General features: G+C 35.9%; 1 protein-coding gene across 1 annotated transcript; it reads right to left on the bottom strand.

Annotated features, from left to right (window-relative positions):
* Positions 1-5,551: 5,551 nt before the first annotated feature.
* Positions 5,552-20,537, bottom strand: LOC140799508 (uncharacterized). The gene is made up of 9 exons (XM_073153836.1): positions 20,212-20,537; positions 19,804-19,982; positions 19,529-19,710; positions 19,150-19,434; positions 18,921-18,979; positions 18,788-18,824; positions 18,575-18,646; positions 6,650-6,974; positions 5,552-6,225 (listed from the first exon to the last, which is right to left on the bottom strand). Exons 1-9 carry the CDS (start codon positions 20,300-20,302, stop codon positions 5,833-5,835), a joined length of 1,623 nt encoding a protein of 540 aa, XP_073009937.1. The 5' UTR covers positions 20,303-20,537; the 3' UTR covers positions 5,552-5,832.
* Between the last annotated feature and the right edge of the window lie 88 nt (positions 20,538-20,625).

Raw genomic sequence — 20,625 nt, 5'->3', positions numbered from 1 at the left:
GAAGACTTAAAGAAACATTAATTTGGGGCTTTTCTTTGCCTTCAAGATTAAGCAAATCCCAGACAACAAACAAACAAGAAAAAAAAAAGTAGCAGTCAAGACCAAGTCTTTAGACACATGAAATATAGTTAGTAATCTACAATTTCTATTCATCCATCAGTCTACATGAAAGTTGTGTTATGATCCAACTTGGTTACAGCAACCTAGTTGCTACTCATACATAATCTTCATGAAAACTTCTCGGTAGCTAGCTAGGCAAATAACGAAGCCTACTGCCAAAGTTTGCCACATATAAATATGTACATCTAAGAAAACTATATACCTATCTTGATCATATCAATCCATGGCTACTTCTTGGCAGTTTATTGATCCATCAAACAGAATCTTGATGGCCTTGGCTGGAAATTCCGTCTACGCCGGAGATCGCGGCTCGAGGGACTAATGATCTGCATGAGAACAGCCCTCACTGACTTCACCTTCTTCCCAGATCCCCTTGGCTCGGCACGGCACGTAGAATTCAGCAGACTCGACGTCGATCTGCTCAAAGTCTTTCTGGCGTTCCGATGCCGACTGCATCTGAATGATCCTGGATGGTTAGTTGGGGAGCAAAGACAAGTCCTTGCAGAGATGTGAGATTTGGTAGTAGAGGATATGCCATTAGAACCCATTTCTGTGAAGTACCGAGTTGGATGCTTTGCCACAAGCTACCTATGGGGTGACTTATTTATATCTCTCTCACTCACTGGACGTACCAATATGCCAAGTTGGACCAAAATACTTAATATTGGGGAATTAGACATGTATACAATGATCTTGGCAAGCCGATCGAGATTCTTCTATATGAGGTTGATCAGATAGTGTGTGCGTGTGTGAGTCACTAGTTTTGCTTTTGTGTTGGCAAGGAAGTATGTGGGAACCTAACTATTTGTCTTTTTATGAAGGATTATTTAATTGGATCTCAATCATCATGTGAAAAGAGAAAGCAAATAGACCTATGAAATGGAATTGGATGTTTAACTCCAATTAGGTTCTTAGGCTAGTCTTGTTAGCTGTATATATATATATATATATATATATATATATATATATATATATATATATATATATATAATATTCTTCTTTGAAATAAGATAAGAGGAGATAAAGTTAGATATGTATGGTTTTCTCCTTCTCTGTGGGGCTAGTAGCTGAACTGGATGTTTGTCCTTTGGCAATACTTTTTCCTGGAAGGTGGAGACCGGAAGTTATCGAAAGGCATAGGCATGGCCCACTGACTTGGTGCTGAATCCAATACTACCTGCAACTCGTTACGTTCGACAGCAAGCCACTTGTGAAGTTGTGAGTAGGAAAAGAAAACTTCTTTCTGGGTGGTCACAGGAAACCCTAGAGAAGTTGTCAACATCTCTCACCCACCTCTCATCAATCCAAGATCTGGTATACAAACTGTTTGTGATTCATCCCCTCCTCTCCTGTGGAGATAAGATTTGTGTTGTGGATTAGATAAACCTATGCCTACCACTTGCATCTTAACACTCGTGGTGTCATAGTAAACAGGTGATAAATATATCCAGTTTGCATATGAAGTGGGAATCCTTGTTACTGAAACATGCTTTCTTGAGTCATTTGTAAGCTCTAATACTTATCTTTCATTCAAAATATATAGAGGAGCATAAGACCAAAATGAATAGATATGTGTGCATTTTTTGTTGGTTTCTGGCAAAGTAGTTTTGACTTTTGAACATCAAATAATTAATGTAACCGAATTGGTATGTTCAAAAGTTATTTATCTAAATGGCAGCTTCAATTCACGTACTCACAGCATGAAAATTTCTAACCAGATTGAAAAAATTAGTTCATCTATGTCTTTAGTTCTTTGATAAAGTAGGAGATAGTGAGAGTTCTTTTAATTAACTTATAAGATTATGAGAAGTTTCCTAATTTGTTATCAAGAATAGAGGCTCGTGTAATATCACACGAAACTACACGAAGGAACGGAGCGCTGATAGGCTACCCTTTAAAAAACCTTATAGGGAGCTAATATATGACAACAGTAGAACAGTAGAAGGCAGTAAGAGTCTCTCGTGGTCTGTTGTGTATAAGTTTTTCTACTAGTTTATAAAAATAAGTGTGTTTCTTGGACCGATTTATTTATAACATTTTAGAGTAATACTTTATATCTTATATAGTAGATTTATTATTGTTCTGTGATATAATTTATTCTATCGGGATAAAATTTTTTTCTTAATCTAAACATATAATAAATCTCTATTTGAGATAGTAGAATCGATGACAGCATCTTGAATTTACCAAATTCAAACACTAATTCTGATAATATGGAAGAATCCATTGTGGCATCTAAAAATCAACTACTCAGGAAAAATAAGCATAATTTTTGGCATTTATATTTAGTCATAATTCTGATAGTAATTTTGGCATTTATATTTAGTCAAAAATTATCCACAGATATCCATAGCCTTAGATTATCTCGACAATTGTAGAGTCACTATGGTCGGTTGATCAACCACTAAAAGCAATTCATTTTGGGTGAGCAAAATAAATTTAACTATTCAACGGGCGGTTTATAAGTAGTTCTTGTATTTATATTTGGTTATAGGAATATGATACGTGGTTTTTCAACGTTAAACAAAAGAGTACCTTAGAGAGATCCCCTGTGATATGAATTTTTCTAAAGAAGGGCAATCCATAGTTAGATCGGCGTTGCTCAATGGATCAAATTATTCATACTAGAAAGCAATAACACGAGCATTTCTAAAATTGACAGACCAATGAATCTGTTCGACATCCCATACTATGACCATTCAAAGATAAAATTAATAAACCAGTAGACAAATAGGATAAATTTGATTATAAAAAATTTAACGGTATTTATATATGTGAAGCTGCTAAGGATGCTCGGAATATTCTTGAGAGTTAATAATTTATGTCTAATATAGAATATCAATTAGCCTCTTTTCTTCTTAGACAATAAGTTAGTAGGTGACACGACCAACAAAATATCTATTGAGATTCAAGTATTTAAGTTTCTAAGAAGATCTAATTTGATATTTTTAAAGTTAAAAACTACTAAAAGCTACTAAGTTAGTACATGAATCATTCATTAATCCTCTCCATGTTTCCGTTAAGCAAAATAATAATATATCATATTGCATGCCCAATTCCCTCTCAAATTAAATTAAAGAACGTATCATGTAGTATAGTTCTTCTTCTCATCTGATTCATGATAGGTTCATTGCCTAATCTAAAGCTTCGAAATCCACGTAGACAGGGGCCCATGCATGAAAATAATAATAATAATAATAACAATAATAATTACTAACCTTAGCCGCCATGGACGTGACAAGGAGATGATAAGGCCCTACTAGTTTGAGTAGCCTACGTTTAGTATAAAACTTATTAATATTTTCCTGAGTAAAAAATATATCACGACGAAAATGTGATTGATGATAAATAACCACATGGACGGCGACTAATATCTATCGATTTATTTCTCATTTTTAGTTTTTATATTTGAAGAATAATATTAAAATATAGTTCGTCGATGATGGCCATATTATTATTAGTGAAGAAAATGAGAGATTATGATATTTTATAGAGTTAAATGTATTTTACCCCTTCTGTACTTATGTCCAAAATCACTTTGCTCTCCTGTACTTCAAACTAGCCTCTATACTTATGACTAAAGTGACACCGTTAATATTTTATTATTAAACTTAACTGAATGACTCAAAATGACCAAAATGCACATATCATGTTTGTTAGAGAAGACATGCACATTTTGATATAATGCGAGAAATTACTAAAATAGCTATTGTACTTAGTTAAATTTAACAAAAAAAAACTAAAGATTTCACTTTAGTCATGGGTACAAGGATTGATTTGAAACTTTTTGAAACACAGAGAGATAAAGTAATTTTAGGTATAAATACAGGGGGGGGGTAAAATATACTTAACCCTATTTTATATTATTGGCACTGAAAATCTTTAAACTGTCATAATAATCACCAAAATCTGATAATTGTTAAAGTTAGCAAGTGCATATTAATGGCTAAAATATTCTCTCTTTTTCTTGAAGTTTAAGAGTGCAAAGTATTTATCAATAAATTGTCGAAAAAAAAAGATTTTATTTTCTTATACTTGATGTCGAGTAAAATGAGATAATTTTCAAATCATTTTAAGTAATTTTAAACTAGGGTCAAAGTGATTATTCTTAACCTAAGTTTAATTTTAATAATAATTAGTCAAATTTAAGTGACAGAATGGTATTTTGGAATAACTCAGTGATTTCAGCAATAATTATGATATTAAAAAATTTGCTAGTTGCAATTATGTAAAAATTCCTAAATAATATTAGTCATTACTTGTTACATTTATTATTATTGTGCAAAACTTAATTATTAATCTGCATCTCTTTTTTAATGTTATAATCCTCAATATTTTGTCTATATATATATATATGATGCAATTATGCACTAAATGTGAATAAATTCAACATCAAACCAGCTAGGTCCTAATTTTGAATATCTCAAACAATGCTACCAATTAATGCATTAAACCTTGGAAGAATCTGAACCATAGCTGATCTCATTTGATACAATAGTAAAGATTTGACACAGCCTGAGAGCCCAATAAATACAAGGAGAAGTCCAGTAAAGGACGCTATCAAAGAGTTAACCACAATAAATCTAGTGCAAAATTTTGGTTGAGAAATAATTCTATCAGAAGTTTTCTTTCAATCACCAGTTCATACCTAATTGCAAGTTGCTTGGAGATATTTGCAATGTAATCAAACTGATAAGGCTTCTCAAAAGTCAAAGTGTGTGCTAAAAGAAAGTCTAACCTTCTTTGATGAAGCAATACGAAATTTCGCAGCAGTTGCGAAGGCAAGTATAAGATCTATGAAGTATGAATATGGATACGAGATACATATACGACAAAGATAAAATAAGCCGAGGATATATATATACACACACACTTAAGCATATATTTAACTTATTCATCAATGAAGCTAATCAAGTGTAGCAAATTATTGACAAAAATTACCAAAGAATGTGATCGTTTATTTCTTCAAAATAAGAAAATCTCAATTGTAGCTCAGACAAATGCGGTCCACTAAATTTAGAGCAGTATAGATAATCCGTTGAACCAAAAGCTTAACACAAAGGAAAAGCAAATGAGACTAAACAAGATTTGAACCCTAAAAGCTTCATAAAATCGAACTCTGATACCCAAAAGTCTAAGCCGTTAGGTAATAAACCAACAATATATATTATAGCTTTAACAAACAGCACGAAATTTTTTGCTTTGCAATTATAACTACCAAAATGCAAACATTTGTTTGACCAAAAGCATAAAAGAACTATAGTTCATGTGTTCCACTTGCATAAATCCGTTAAAAAAATCACCTCGATCAGAAAATCAACAATGTCTTGTAAGTATTTCTGGCAGCATATATATGCCAACCAGATGATAGCTAACTGAGATTGCTAAATGAATAACTTCAGCTCATATAGGTTGTTATATGCAATTATCATTCTTTCCAATGATCAGCTACTCGTAGTTATTAACATTGTCATTTGACATCCTACCAGAAAAGAAGAAAAATTATGTCATCAAATAATTAGTACATAAGAAAAGCTCTTTCCCTAAGGTTACACTTAGCTGCAAATTGAAGATCTAAATAGCTCAAGGCAGCATGCTACATTAGGTATCATCAGGTATGCACATCATCACATTGCAAAGTGCACATAGAGATGGCATCAGTATACAAGATATATATATATATATATATATATATATATTATTGTGGTTCTTCTAACTTGCCTTATCTTGTAGAGGATAAGGTGGTTGACTCGACCGTGCAACAAACTGCTTGTTATACTTGCGATGGCGCCTCTCCCTCGCATAGATCAGCCAGAAGATCAAAGACAGCATCACAGCAGTCGACACCATAACTAGACCAATGTAAATCCATTTGCTGTATTTCTCCAGGCCAGGGCAGTTGTTGCTGTTAATCGCAGTGAATGTATCTCGCACAAAAGTACAGTCTTCTAGCTGAGTGAGGAATGGACCATACTGGTATAGTCCTTGGCTCACACTAACGGCCGCCATCATTTGGTTGTAGATGCTTGGAGTAACCCGACCTACAGTGGTACATATCTCAGATCCAGAAACAATAGCACTTTGGCATTCATATCCCTTCCAAACCTGCATTCAGATGATGTTACATCTTGATTAATTAAGTCTGTACGGTCATGAATAGGAAAGCAATAGAACTAGCTACAATGCATCGGTCAGGAGGTATGGCAAAAAAGGATTTGAATAGCAGCAAGATAGATGACCGTATAATATAGGAACAGATTCCTTTTTGTATAACTTTTGCTATCTTAATGGCATCCTATCAGGGGAACTTCAGCTGTTTCTCTCAAAAAGTATTTTAAAATAGAATACAAGATTTATATTCCTAAAATAAGTAATAGGGCAAAATGGCTCATTGACACCAGCTCCTCTAAATGATTATTTTTGGAGTATTAACCATTAGTACTGTCTATAGTCAGGTCCACATAAGGAATCAAGGATACAAATAAGTTTACAAGAATTAGTTTGTTCAAAAAACCTCCAGTAAACTTACCTGTGTAGCATTGTTCAAGTTGACTTCTCCGGAGATGCAAGGGCGGTTGTTCATGTCAGATGTGTATGGGTTGCAGAGAACAGGCAACAATGGTCCAGATTGGTTGTAGTATAAAGGTGTTAAATTTGGAGGAAAGTTCTGATTTGACACAGTGGTTATAACCTGATTGACAAGATTCACCAGCTGGAAAGTAACTTCCCTGCTTCTATACAGAGACTCATTGGCTGTGGCTACATCAACACAAGGAAGAATATCATCTAAGGCTGTATGTGCATGAGGATGATTGACCCAGTCATTCATTGCAACACATGTATCTGCAACAACACTGGTAAGATGGAAAAAGAATGTGGATGTCAGCACAATCTGAAATTGACTAACATCAGAATTTATATCTCAGAATTGCATCTTTACTTGCTCATTAAAAAGAATTTGAGTGCATGTCTTTTATAAAGGAAATGAAAGTACTGATAACCATAGCAACTAACGAGAGTGTACTATCTAATAAAAATTGGGAACTAAAACAATACAGCTAAATATTATTTTGTTAGAACTCCCATCCTTTCGTTTTAAATGACTAGTGAGATACCTAGTAATACGTCACTAGGTTAATACTATTAGATAAGTTAATAAATTTAGAACATTAAAGGGTGAATCCAATTTTAATCATGAATATAACAGGTAGCTAGGGAAGACTGAACATTTTGATGATATTTCAAGGTATTAGGTAGGTAGAGGTTATATATGTGATACGATCTCTCCTTAGGCTAAGGCTCGATCTATCCCGATTTTCAGATCTGAACAGGATTTGACACTGAACTTTGAAAATAGATCTCAAAAGATGCAGTCGTCGGATTGACGTGAAATTTTGATATGCTGTCGGAAAAGAGCTTTCCAACAAATCTAGTTTCAGGCGAATCGGACAGTGGGATCTCGAGATATCGTCCGATTAGTAGACGAATGTCAGGGAATCCATCTTTGGATCCGTGGATAGAGGCACGAGATCCTAAGTGTTGATAGATGGCGGTGGACTGGCGATAATGGGGTGGCATCGGTGAGTAAGTGGAGATGGAAAGATTATGGATGATGGAAGGGGTTAGGACAAGATGATAAATAGATTGGAAGAAGGAAGATGAGTGCGCCGCCCCTAAGGGACTAGAGTGAGTGGCCGGTCGAGGGAGGTTAGAAACGGCGGCACCGGAGAACGAAAGAATGAGAGAGAAGAAGATGAAGAAGACTAGGGCAAAACTCAATTCATTCAATAATGATTCCATGGTTATCATCCACACCTTTAGAGGCTAAACAAATAATTCAAAATTGGTAATTATTAACTCTAAAACAGTAGATTTTTGCTGACCGTGTTCGAACGCGCCCGATTGCGTTCGAACGCACATTTTGCGTTCTCTGTATGTGCAAACGTGATGCAGACGTTTGCAAGCGCGTTCGAACGCACTCTTTGTATGTGCGAACCTGATGCAGACATTCATAAGCGCGTTCGAACGCACTCCACCCGCGTTCGAACGCGACATACAGCAAACTTATTTTTCTATGAATTAAACAATAAAACAAGAGTAAAAAACACCCCTAAAGTGTATCCATGCTCGAGACGACACAAGTGAAGCCCGAATCGTATTAATATGTCAGCAAGTTGAAGCAAAATTATCAATATATATTCTTGGTAGTACAGAGATTATGACATTGTAGTCATTATCTAAGAAGAAAAATATGAGGAAGAAAAAATAAAAACAGAAGTTGGGAAGCCTTAAGTATCTGAACTCTTCTTTAAAGAACCTATTGCCAAGTGAGATTTTTAGAAATGCTTTAGCCGAAATAGGAATCCATCAGTGTTAGAAATGCTTTATCATTTTGTAACTAGTTTGTGAACAAATCACACTTATAAGTAGTATCTACCCATAGCGGTAGAGTGTTCGCGACTTGATTAATGCTATTCAATAAGTAATATTCAAGAGTAGGATGAATTCAATGAATCATTTGAACGCACCAGAAGCTATTCAAACTCAAAAGGCCAAGAGCAACTCTTTTAAGTGCATTTGAAGCCCTTTCAAATGGATGAGGAGAATCATGTGTTTGAATGCCCAAAGAGACCGTTTGAACACTCCTATCAAAGAGGATCTGTTTGATGAGTGTTCGACATATGTTCAAATGATCAACATTGAAAAAAACTTAGACACACATATATATCTAAACCCTAGGCAATGATTTCAACTATTTTCTTAAGTAAATATGCGGAATAAATATCATAGAGTAAAAGCAAAGATGAACACCAAAATTTTTACGTAAAGAAACTCAAAGAGGAAAAAACCACGAATTCAAACTTAGATTAAAATTAATTACTAAACTTGTAGCAGTTACAAGACTGACTTATAAAATAAGTTGTCGATCCCCACGAATTTGTTTTCTTTTATCTTGATCATTAGAGCCCGCGATTCACTGCTTCCCGTAACTGATCTCAAATCTCAATAACCATCAAGATTAATCCTTCGTCTAGATGACCCTTAAGACGAAAGCTTGGTGTGTTGAAGAGATGGACTTTGTTGGTGGAAGAACGTTGTAACTCTAACAATTTCTTTTCAAAAGAATTACTAATTCACATCTACAGTTAGAGCATCCCAACCCTTATATAGATTAACAAGATAAAGTCAAATCCAAGTCAAAATAGAACTCACGGAAATCCAAATTTATCATGTTACGAAGGGGCGTTCGAACGCGATGACTTATTTTTCCAAGCGCATTCGAACGCGCAAATACACCCATTTGTATGTATGAACGTACTGTAAACGCATCCAAGGCACATTCGAACGGCCAATACACCATCTCTGTATGTGCAAACGCACTGCGAACGTATGCAGGGTGCGTTTGAACGGCCAAAACGCGTTCTCTGTATATGCAAACGCCTAAGTCTGCGTTCGAACGGCCGAAACACGTTTTCTATAAATGCAAACACCTGATCCCGCGTTCGAACGCGATCCGAGTGCGTTCGAACACAACGCGAATGTAATGTGAACGCATTGACTTGTCTCCTCTAAATCTTGAAAATCTTCAGTCTGAATACTTTCAAAACTTATATAAATGCTCATATACATGTATAAAAACACTTAAATTATTTTGTACACATTTGCCAACACTAAAAACTTAACAATCTTCCCTTTTGACAATTTGTGACAATATCTAGATTTACAAAAATTACAAAGAATCCTAAATGAGCATTCAATAAGTCTGAAATATGTAAAACTCAAATCTACAAAAATAACATACCAATCCAAGATCAAGTAAATGTATCATGAAGTAAAAATGATCATACAAACAATAGGCATCACTTCAATTAGCATACTAGAGAGATCGGCAAATAAGTCCTTATCTCTAAGAGAAGGGCGTTCGAACGCACTCTGGGCCCGTTCGAATGCACCCTACAGCCATTCACATCATGTTCGCACATACAGAGATCTTATTTTGCCTGTTCGAATGCACTCTACAGGCATTCACACATATATAGGTGGTGTTCACACATATAGAGGTGACATTCACAAATACAGAGGTTGATATTTGGCCATTCACGGCGCGTTCACACTTCAAGTCATCGTGTTCAAATACAACCGATGTAATTTACAATTTTTGGAGTTATGTGAGATCTGATTTGACTTAGATTTGGCTTTATCACTAAAAGATATTTATTTTAGAACCCGTGAAAAATCTTTGAAAATATGTTTATCTTACTTCTAAGAAATATTTATCTTATCTCTAAGAGATATTTACTTTATCTCTAAGAGATATTTATCTTATTTCTAAGAATATAAAAGGGTTTAATCTAACCTTAGGATCGATGACCGTCAAGTATTAATCTGGAGACCATCTTTTAGAGACATTAGAGATCACTTCTTAACTTTAGACGGAACGTGCTGAATCGTTCTCATCTCAACGCATTTACATCAAATCTAAAAGAACTACGTCTCGAGGATCACTGAGACGGCAGAATCAATCTCGAGAGTCACTGAGATTTGGAAACATATCACGGAAAGAAGTGTCACGGGGTCTAGTGAGCAAGTTTGGTACAGATTGAGTCGTGGGAATCGACAGGCGATCTGTAAACTTCTTGTTAACTGCTATAAGTTTTAGTTATTAGTTTCGATCCGAGTTTGGATTTGTGGTTGTTGACCCGGTTTTAGTTTTTTCTACGTAAAAACTTGTGTTTGCAATCATTTTTTTCACACTTTATTTTCCGCATATTATTATCGATAGCCTTGTATCACAATTTACCCCTCTATTTGTTGAATAGCACAAGTGAGGGTTTACTCTCACATTGGAAAAGGAGAAAAAGTAAAAGAGTATATAAATTCTTGGGCCTTCACATAATAACTTAAGCTTTTATGTTTAACTTGAGTTCCAAGGTTTGTGTCAAACCTTGCTTCACTTAGACTAAGACTTCCCTTCCCCTATAATTGGTATCAGAGCTAATGGTTCTGTAATCTTGGACTACTCTCTGAAGCTGTTTCGTGTGAGTAATTCAGTGACTTTAATGGACTTGTAGGCTCTTATAAATGTGTCATGGTAATGCGATAGTCATAATGTGGTGTGACTGGTGAAGCTAAAAAGCCCTAGATTGGGCTCGAGCAAGTAAGATCAGTGTGCAAGCTTGGTAGACTTAGTGGAGTAAGAGACCTGGTCTAGGACATGAATGTGTGGGATTGACCTATGGGCTTGAGCATGTGGGCTCATGGTAAATTACGAAGAGTGGTTGACAGCATTGAAAGGTTGGGCTCTTGAGACCGATTGATCACAAAAGACTTAGTTAAAAGTAGTAGATTGGACTCGAGAAAGAGAGTCGATTGATGTTGAGTTCACATCAACATCGCTTCACTTAGACCAGGACTTCCCTTTCCTTATAATTGGTATCAGAGCTAATGGTTCCGTAATCTTGGATTACTCTCTAAAGCTATTTAGTGTGAGCAATTCAGTGGCTTTGATGGACTTGTAGGCTCTTATAGATGTGTCATGGTAATGCGATAGTCATAGTGCAGTGTGACTGATAGAGCTAAAAAGCCCTGGATTGGGCTTGAGCAAATAAGATCGATGTGTAAGCTTGGTTAGACTGAGTGTGTGGGATTGACCTATGAGCGTGTGGGCTCATGGTAAATTATAAAGAGCGGTTGATAGCATTGAAGAGTTAGACTCTTGAGACCGATGGATCACAAAATGCTTAGTTAAAAGTAATAGATTGGACTCGAGAAAGAGAGTCGGTTGATGTTGGATTCACATGTAAAGAGGGAGATTGTTGAGTATCATATGTGAGGGTTTAGTTCCACATTTGAAAGAGAAGAAAAAGTGAAAGGTTAATATAGATTTTTAGTCCTAGAGTAAATTTTTGGATTAAGTTGGATTCTAAGGTTTATGTCAAACCTGATTCATTTGGATTAAGACTTCCCCATACCTAAACACTTTTAGCATTTTAAGTTGTGTTTTCTTTAAAATGTAGAGAAGTCACACCTCGTTTCAGTCCACTTTCACTTTTTGTAGATAGAGGAGAATCTTAGAATCTAGAATCTTTAGAAAATCAATCTAAATAATCTTCAAATATGTTTGTTAGGTTTTTAGTGTTGACAAATGTGTACAAAATAATCAAAGTGCTTTTATACATGTATGAGCATTTATATAAGTTTTGAAAGTATTCGGACTTAAAATTTTCAAGATCTAGAAGAGATAAGTCAATGCATTTGCACCGCATTCGCATTGCGTTCGAACGCACTCAGATTGCGTTCGAACGCGGGATTAGGTATTCGCATTTACAAAGAACATATTTTGGTCGTTCAAACGTAAACTCGGGCGTTCGCACATGTAGAAAATATGTTTTGGTCGTTCGAATGCATCCTGCATGCGTTCACACATATAAAGGGTGTATTTGCGCGTTTGAACGCGCCTGGGAAAATAAGTCATCGCGTTTGAACACACACCGATCGCGTTCGAACGACCATTCGTAACATGATAAGTTTGGACTTCCATGAATTCTATTTTGACTTGAATTTTCTTGTTAATCTATATAAGGGTTGGGATGACCTAACCCTAGAGGTGAGTTGGTGATTCTTTTGAAAAGAAATTCTTGGAGTCATTACGTTCTTCTACCAACAAGTTTCATCTCTTCTGCAATGCACCAAGCTTTCGTCTCAAGGGTCATCTAAACGAAGGATCAATTTCAAGGATTACTGAGATTGGAGATCAATCACGGTAAGCAGTAAATCGCGGGCTCTAACTATCAATATTGAGAAAAACAAAATCGTGGGGATCAACAAGTTGTTTCGTAAGTCAGTCTTGTAACTGTTACAAGTTTAGTAATTGATTTTGATCTAAGTTTGAATCCGTGATTTTTTCTTGTTTTGATTTTTCCACGTAAAAATCTTAGCGCTTATCTTTGCTTTACTTTTGATATATATTCCGCATATTTTTTTAAGCAAATGGTTAAAATTATTACATAATGTTTAGATACATATGTGTGTCTAAGTTTTTTTAATTGGTATTCAGAGCAGGCTCTCTTACCTTAGAGAGAGATCCGCTAGGATGAATTTTTAAAGAGATAGACAATATTTAATTAGACCTCCTATTATTGATGGATCAAACTATGAATATTGAAAGGCTAAGATGAGAGCATTCATAAAGTCTATAGACGAGCGAGATTGGCTAGTCGTCGTGAACGGTTGGAGTGCACCGATGCACTTGGTGAATGATAAGTTAGTTGAGAAATCTCCTAAGTCTTAGGATAGGTCGGATTTTGAAAAGGTTGGCTAGAATAGCAAAGCCATTAATGTTATTTTCAATTGTGTTTTCTCGGATGAATTCTAAAGAATTTCTGCATGTGAGATAGCTAAAGATGTTTAGACGATCTTAGAAACTACACATGAAGGAACTGTAGTTGTTAAGTTTTTGAAATTTCATAAATTGACAACTAATTTTGAAACTCTTTGCATAGAGTAGAATGAGACATTTGATGAGTTCTATGCAAAACTAAATAACATAGTCTATTCCAGTTTTAACTTAGGAGAAAAAATTCATAAGAACAAAATTGTTCAAAAGATCCCTAAGTCCCTACCCAAAAGGTTTCAGACTAAAATTACTGCTATTGAGGAAAGTAAATACATCCTTATAATAAAGGTTGAACAATTGGTAGATAATCTACAAACGTAAAAGTCCAAAATTATAGTGAAATAGATGCGAAGATGATGGCTGTGTTTGTCAAAAAGTTTACTAAATTCTTTTAGTCAAACAAGTTTAATGCTGAGAAGCTTGAGAAAAATAAAAATCATGCTAGTTCAAATGTTGTGGTGGGTAACAATAATTTCAAAGAGAAAACCAAAAATTATGAATTTTTTCTCCTAAGTTGAAATTGGAATGGACTGTTATTTAGTTTTACATAAAACTCATCAAATGTCTCATTCTCCTTCATGCGAAGAGTCTCAAATCTAGTTGTCAATCCCTGAAGTTTCAAAAACTTAACAGCTACAGTTCCTTCATGTGTAGTTTCTAAGATCGTCCAAACATCTTTAGCTATCTCACATACAGAAATTCTTCGGAATTCATCCGAGGAAACACGACTAAAAAATAGTATTAATGGCTTTGCTGTTCTAGCCAAAATTTTCAAAATCCGACTTATCCCAAGACTTATGAGGTTTCTTAACTAACTTATCATTCACCAAGTGCATTGTTGCACTCCAACCATTCACAACGGCTAGCCAAACTTGCTCGTCTATAGACTTCATAAATGCTTTCATCATAACTTTTTAATATTCATAGTTTGAGTCATCAGGAATAAGAGGTCTAATTGAAAATTGTCCATCTCTTTGAAAATCCATGCCTAGTGAATCTCTCTATAAGGTAAGAGAGCTTGCTCTGATACCAATTGAAAAAAAATTTAGACATGTGTATGTATCTAAACCCTAGACAATGATTTCAACCATTTGTTTAAATAAATATGCGGAATAAATATTAAAGAGTAAAACAAAGATGAGCACCAAAATCTTTACGTGAAAAAATCCAAATAGGAAAAAACTACGGATCCAAACTCAGATCAAAATCAATCACTAAACTTGTAGCAATTATAAAACAACTCGTCAATCCCCACGACTTTATTTTCCTCAATCTTGATTGTTAGAGCCCTGCGATTCACTACTTCCAGTAATTGTTCTCCAATCTAAGTAACGCTCAAAATTGATCCTTCATTTAGATAATCTTTATGAAAGTTTGGAGCATTGTGCAAAAAAGACGAAACTTGTTGGTGGAAGAACGTTATAACTCCAAGAATTTCTTTTCAAAAGAATCACCAACACACCTCTAGGGTTAGGGCATCCTAACCCTTATATAGGTTAACAAGATAAAATCAAATCCAAGTTAAAACAGAACTCATGGAAGTCCAAACTTATCATGTTAAGAAGGGGCGTTCGAACACGACCCACGTGCATTCAAACACAATGATTTATTTTTCCAAGCGCATTTGAACTCGCAAATACACCCCTCTGTATATGTGAACGCACTGTGAACAAATGTAGGATGCTTCAAACGGTTAATACACTATCTCTGTATGTGCGAACGCACTGTGAATGCATACAATGTGCGCTCGAACAGCCAAAATATGTTATCTGTATGTGCAAACGCCTGAGTTTACGTTCGAATGGTCAAAACATGTTCTCTGTAAATGCGAACACCTAATCCCGTGTTCAAACACGATCCCTAGTGCGTTCAAACGCAATCCAAGTGTGTTCAAATGCAATGCGAACGTGGTGTGAATGCATTGACTTATCTCCTCTAGATCTTAAAAATTTTAAGTCCGTATTTTTTCAAAACTTATATAAATGTTCATGTACATGTATAAAAGCACTGAGATTCTTTTGTACACATTTGCCAACACTAAAAACCTAACAAACATATTTGGACATTATTTGGATTGATTTTCTGACGATTCTAGATTCTAAGATTCTCTTATATCTACAAAAAGTGAAAGTAGACTGAAATAAGGGGTGACTTCTCTACATTTTAAAGAAAACACAACTTAAAATACTAAAAGTGTTTAGGTATGGGGAAGTCTTAATCCAAGTGAAGCAGGTTTGACACAAACCTTAGAATCCAACTCAATCCAAAAATTTAATCTAGGATCAAAAATCTATACTAACCTTTCACTTTTTTCTTCTCTTTCGAATGTGGAACTAAACTCTCACATATGATACTCAACAATCTCCCTCTTTACATGTGAATCCAACATCAACCGACTCTCTTTCTCGAGTCCAATCTACTACTTTTAACTAAGCATTTTGTGATCCATCGGTCTCAAGAGTCTAACTCTTCAATGCTATCAACCGCTCTTTATAATTTACCATGAGCCCACACGCTCACAGGTCAATCCCACACATTCATGTCCTAGACTAGGACACTTGCTCCACTAAGTCTAACCAAGCTTACACATCGATCTTATTTGCTCAAGCCCAATCCAGGGCTTTTTAGCTCTATCAGTCACACTGCACTATGACTATCGCATTACCATGACACATCTATAAGAGCCTACAAGTCTATCAAAGCCACTGAATTGCTCACACTAAATAGCTTTAGGGAGTAATCCAAGATTACGGAACCATTAGCTCTGATACCAATTATAAGGAAAGGGAAGTCCTAGTCTAAGTGAAGCGAGGTATGACACAAACCTTGAAACTCAACTTAAACATAAAAGCTTTAGTTATTATGTGAAGGCTACTTTTTTACTCTCTTTCTAATGTGAGACTAAACTATCACATGTGCTACTCAACAAATAGAGGAGTAGATTGTGATCCAACGCTAGAAAGTAGAAACTAAAAAGATCATAAAAGATCACTAGAAGAATTGATTCAATGGAACTTAGCGTTTGCCTACATCTATCTTAAGGGTTACAAAGACAGATTTGCTAGCCTCAAGGATCATTGTGGTAGAAAATCAAGCACGGAAGGCAGCAAGTCAAGGAGAGAAAAGCAAGGTACATATCAAGTTATGAGTGTATCGACGAGTGGTCTATACTTTTTTTTCTCATAACTGCTACTTAGCTAGTGTTTGATTTGATACTAGAAGGAAATCTGTGGTTTCTTTACTCTTAACTTATGGGGATTTGTCCACATGAAAACACTTCTTCGTATGTGTGATTGTTTTTCTAGTGCTAACAGTAGAAATTCCTTAGATTATCTTAGGAAAATTCACATCCTAGATATTTTTAAATTTTAAGATCCAAACTACAACTGTACATGTTTCTAGTGCTGATAGATGAAAATCATTAGATTAGCTTGGAAAATCCACATCCTAGACTTTTTAAAATTTTGAGACTGCAAACAATAACTGTCAACCTTTCCAATTAAAGAACTCAAGCTACTAGATTCAAGGAGATTGATACTAACTTCTCTCTAGAAACTTCCCTAAAAGAAGAAATATGTAATCCTACATAGACCAGGGAAAGAAAGCTTTAACTATTTAAGAGCATCTTATAATAACAAATTATTTTTCAAACATTATAGACGTAGATGAGAACAAAAGAAGGCATCCCAAAGAATGAGTCTCCCACCTACATGGGGTTATAGGAGGGAAGAAGCATCTAATTGTATCCTAATTTCTGTAAATATGGTTCTGGAGTTGAACCGCTAAACTTTTGGATGCAAGGGAAAATTGTTACTGTTATACCAAATGCTGCCCTCTTAAATAAGAAATTCTAGGGTCAACAGGACTTGATAATGCATCTAGTGGCTTAAATTATGGTTTTGAAAAGCAAATTTGGCGGCCGCCATGGCAGGGCGGCACACTGGCCGCCTCGCTAAGGCCAATGGCACGCATGCTAGGCACGCCGGGCGGCCTGATAAGGTAGGCTGGCGGTTCGGCCCCACCAACCCACCTTATCGGGTTGGAAATGGGTCTGATTTATCCACTAAAAATAACTAACCATTAACCTTATATATAAGAAAAAAATTGCTGCTCTTCTCTTCTCTTTCTCTCTTTGCTCTCCTCTCTCTCACTGCTTTCTCTCTCGCAAAAACTCTAAGCCCCTAACCCCTCTTCTATCGTCCTCTCAGGCTCTCCCTTCCATGGCCGATGGCAGTGAGCAACAACGAGACAGGTAAGGTGGCGGCTAGCGACAGCGTGCAGCAACAACAATGAAGCAGACGACGGTTGGCGACAAAGGTATAGTCCTCTTTCCCTCTCTCTCACACTCTCTCCCTCTCTCTCTCTCACTCCTATGTCACAATCTCACTCACACCAAACTGTTTTTTATTTTCAATTTGTCTTAATTTGTTAGTTCTTAATTTCTTATAACTTAATGTTATACTAGGCAGTTAGAGAAATCAGAAATTAATTAAAGTAATTATCGATTTTGTTTTCACCTTTCACTTTTAATTAATAACCAGTTAATTTGTTGAATTATTTTTACATTTTTTCTTAATCTATTAATTTGTTAATCGCGTAATCTGTTGAATGTTGATTACTAATCTATTATTCAGTTGATTGTTAATTTTCTTAATATGTTGAATGTTATCTATTATTCTGCTGAATGTTTTTCTAAAGGAAAATGTGTTAATCTGTTGATTAACAGTGAAGAATTACAGAATTAGTTTCTTAATCTATTGGTTAATAGTGAAGACTTTCTGAAGTGAAGATTAAACTGATTACCGAAACAAGGAATTAGTTAATTAATATTTAGTTTTTAAAATGTGAATGTTGTTGTAGCAGGTGGTTTATGGGGAAAATCATCGCTATATGGTTATTCAATGTTAAATAAAACAGATGCCGCTGGCAAAAAGCTACACATGATTTACCACTAATAAATGGGTCATTTTTGCATCCAATCAGTGAAAAGCTACTTTCTGAATGCAAATTTTTCATAGAAGAATCTATTCATGATGAAATAGAACTAAAATAACTTACTTATGCAGAAGAAGGAAGACACCACACAGGATGAATGTCCCTGCCACCAGAATCCATCCAACAACAACTAAACTGCAGAAATTTGAACCAACAAAATACATGACAATTGACAGAGTAAAACAGAATAGCCAATACTCTTTATCTCTCATAAAGTATAGAAATTCATCAGCCTACAAAAACAAAACAGATAACTAACCACAGAATACAACTTACATTGAGACAAGGAACTGCAACCCAAGTATAGAGAATACTGTAAGGAACCAGAAACCAACATCAACAGGTCTGAGCAACGTATGGACCTTATTTAATGCAGTCTAAATAGTCATCACATGTGTAAAACACTTACAGAATCCAAGAAACGCCAAAAAGAGCATCACAGCTGCAACTATGATCAAATCCAACCGCCTGAGAATACAAATAGTTCAGATATATCCTAAAGCTTAAAAAGGTTGATAGTAGCATATGAGCAATAGAACTCAACAGAACACTCCCTCAAAAACCTCCTTGCAGGCCCCAACATTCATTCAACTTTAATATAAGGGAAACATGTGTGAAATGCAAGAAAGAAAACATACACTGTATTCAGCACAGCCCGAATCTTTTTGGAATTGCTCGATGTGCGGTTAGCAAGGTCATTTGCTGATGTGTTCAACTTTGTCTCAATGGCATCAATCTTATTCTGGATATCAGCAGGGAGGAAAATCTGATCCACTCCAACTTTTTTAGCAGCAGACAAACTGTCTGAGAAGTTCCTAAGATTGTCAACTGTAAAATTTGATTGACCCACAACATAGTTCAGAGTGGTCGTAGTGCTGGTGTGGAACTTCCCCTGACCCTTATACAAAACAGTGCATCCAATGCTGACAGCATTGGACATAAATTACTAAATTAGTAACAAGTTAATATGAAGGATCATAAAATCAAGGAAAAACTAATTTAAACCAACAGTATTACATTGCAGCGCAAGTAAACAATATGAGCAGAATCAGAGAGAGGGCATATGCCACACGAGAATAAGAGTAATTCCGGCGCCGGCAGCAGCAATAGTAGCAGCAGGCAAGAAGCAAGACCAGCCCAAAGCCCAAGAACCAAACTAGGGCAAAGGCAAACAGGGGAACCGCTGTAAATCCAACAGACTGCAAAAAACAAAACAATTACAAAAACTTGTAGCAAAAGTTACGAAAACAAGCAAGAAGAAAAACCCACAATAGAGATGCAGAAGATCTTACAGCCCAGTAGTGTTGTTCACTAATATTCCAACCACCGGTATACTTTTTGTAACCATCTAAAGGGTCCCTCCTATGAGTTCTATCTGCAGCCAAGGGAAAGGAACTATCGTCTACCGAAAGCTCTACAGATGAAGGCGACTCAGCAACCAACCTCCTCCATACGACCAAGCCATTATTTTCTGCTTCACCATTAAGAACCATCTCATGTCACACATAAAAATCCCATCTTTCTAGCAAAAGAAATTCTATTCCTTACACAGATATTACAACCAGGAAAAAAAAACGTCCCAGTAGACAACCAAAAAAGCATATCTGAACGGAAAAGCTAACAACTTGTGATCAGCAAAAACAATACCCAGAAGCTAAAAGCAAGCAATAAGATCAAAATTTTAAAGAAAGAGCAAGAACCTGATACGGGCGCCCTCTTGATCTCAATAGGAACACAAGAAGCAGACAGTGGAAGGAGGAGGAGAAGGAGGAGGGAGATGCGCAATGCCATGCCTTCGTTCTCGCTTCTGGGTCGCCTCCAAAATGGCACCTTTTTAAGCTAGGATGCCTCTCGAATCCAAGAAAAGTGAGACCCTTTCTGGGACAGAAGAGCTTTGTTTAGATTATTTCCCCTTATTACATGTACATTGTCCCGAAGCTTTGGATTTTCAGGAAGAGAATTGTTGGTGTCGGCTTTCCGTTTGGTTGCTCCTCCCCCGTTGCTTCGTTCCGGAATAAGGATGGTCGGAAATTCCAAAAGGGAAGGTGAGAATTCCTTCACCTTCCCTCTATACCCGGAATGGCAGAACAGTAATATACAGTAATATTGCATCC

The sequence above is a fragment of the Typha latifolia genome, chromosome 13 (genome assembly GCF_019914945.1).
Source record: "Typha latifolia isolate L0001 chromosome 13, TyphaL0001v2, whole genome shotgun sequence".
NCBI lineage: Eukaryota > Viridiplantae > Streptophyta > Magnoliopsida > Poales > Typhaceae > Typha > Typha latifolia.
The sequence above is the reverse complement of the archived record's forward strand: the minus strand, read 5'-3'. Positions and strand labels throughout refer to the sequence as shown.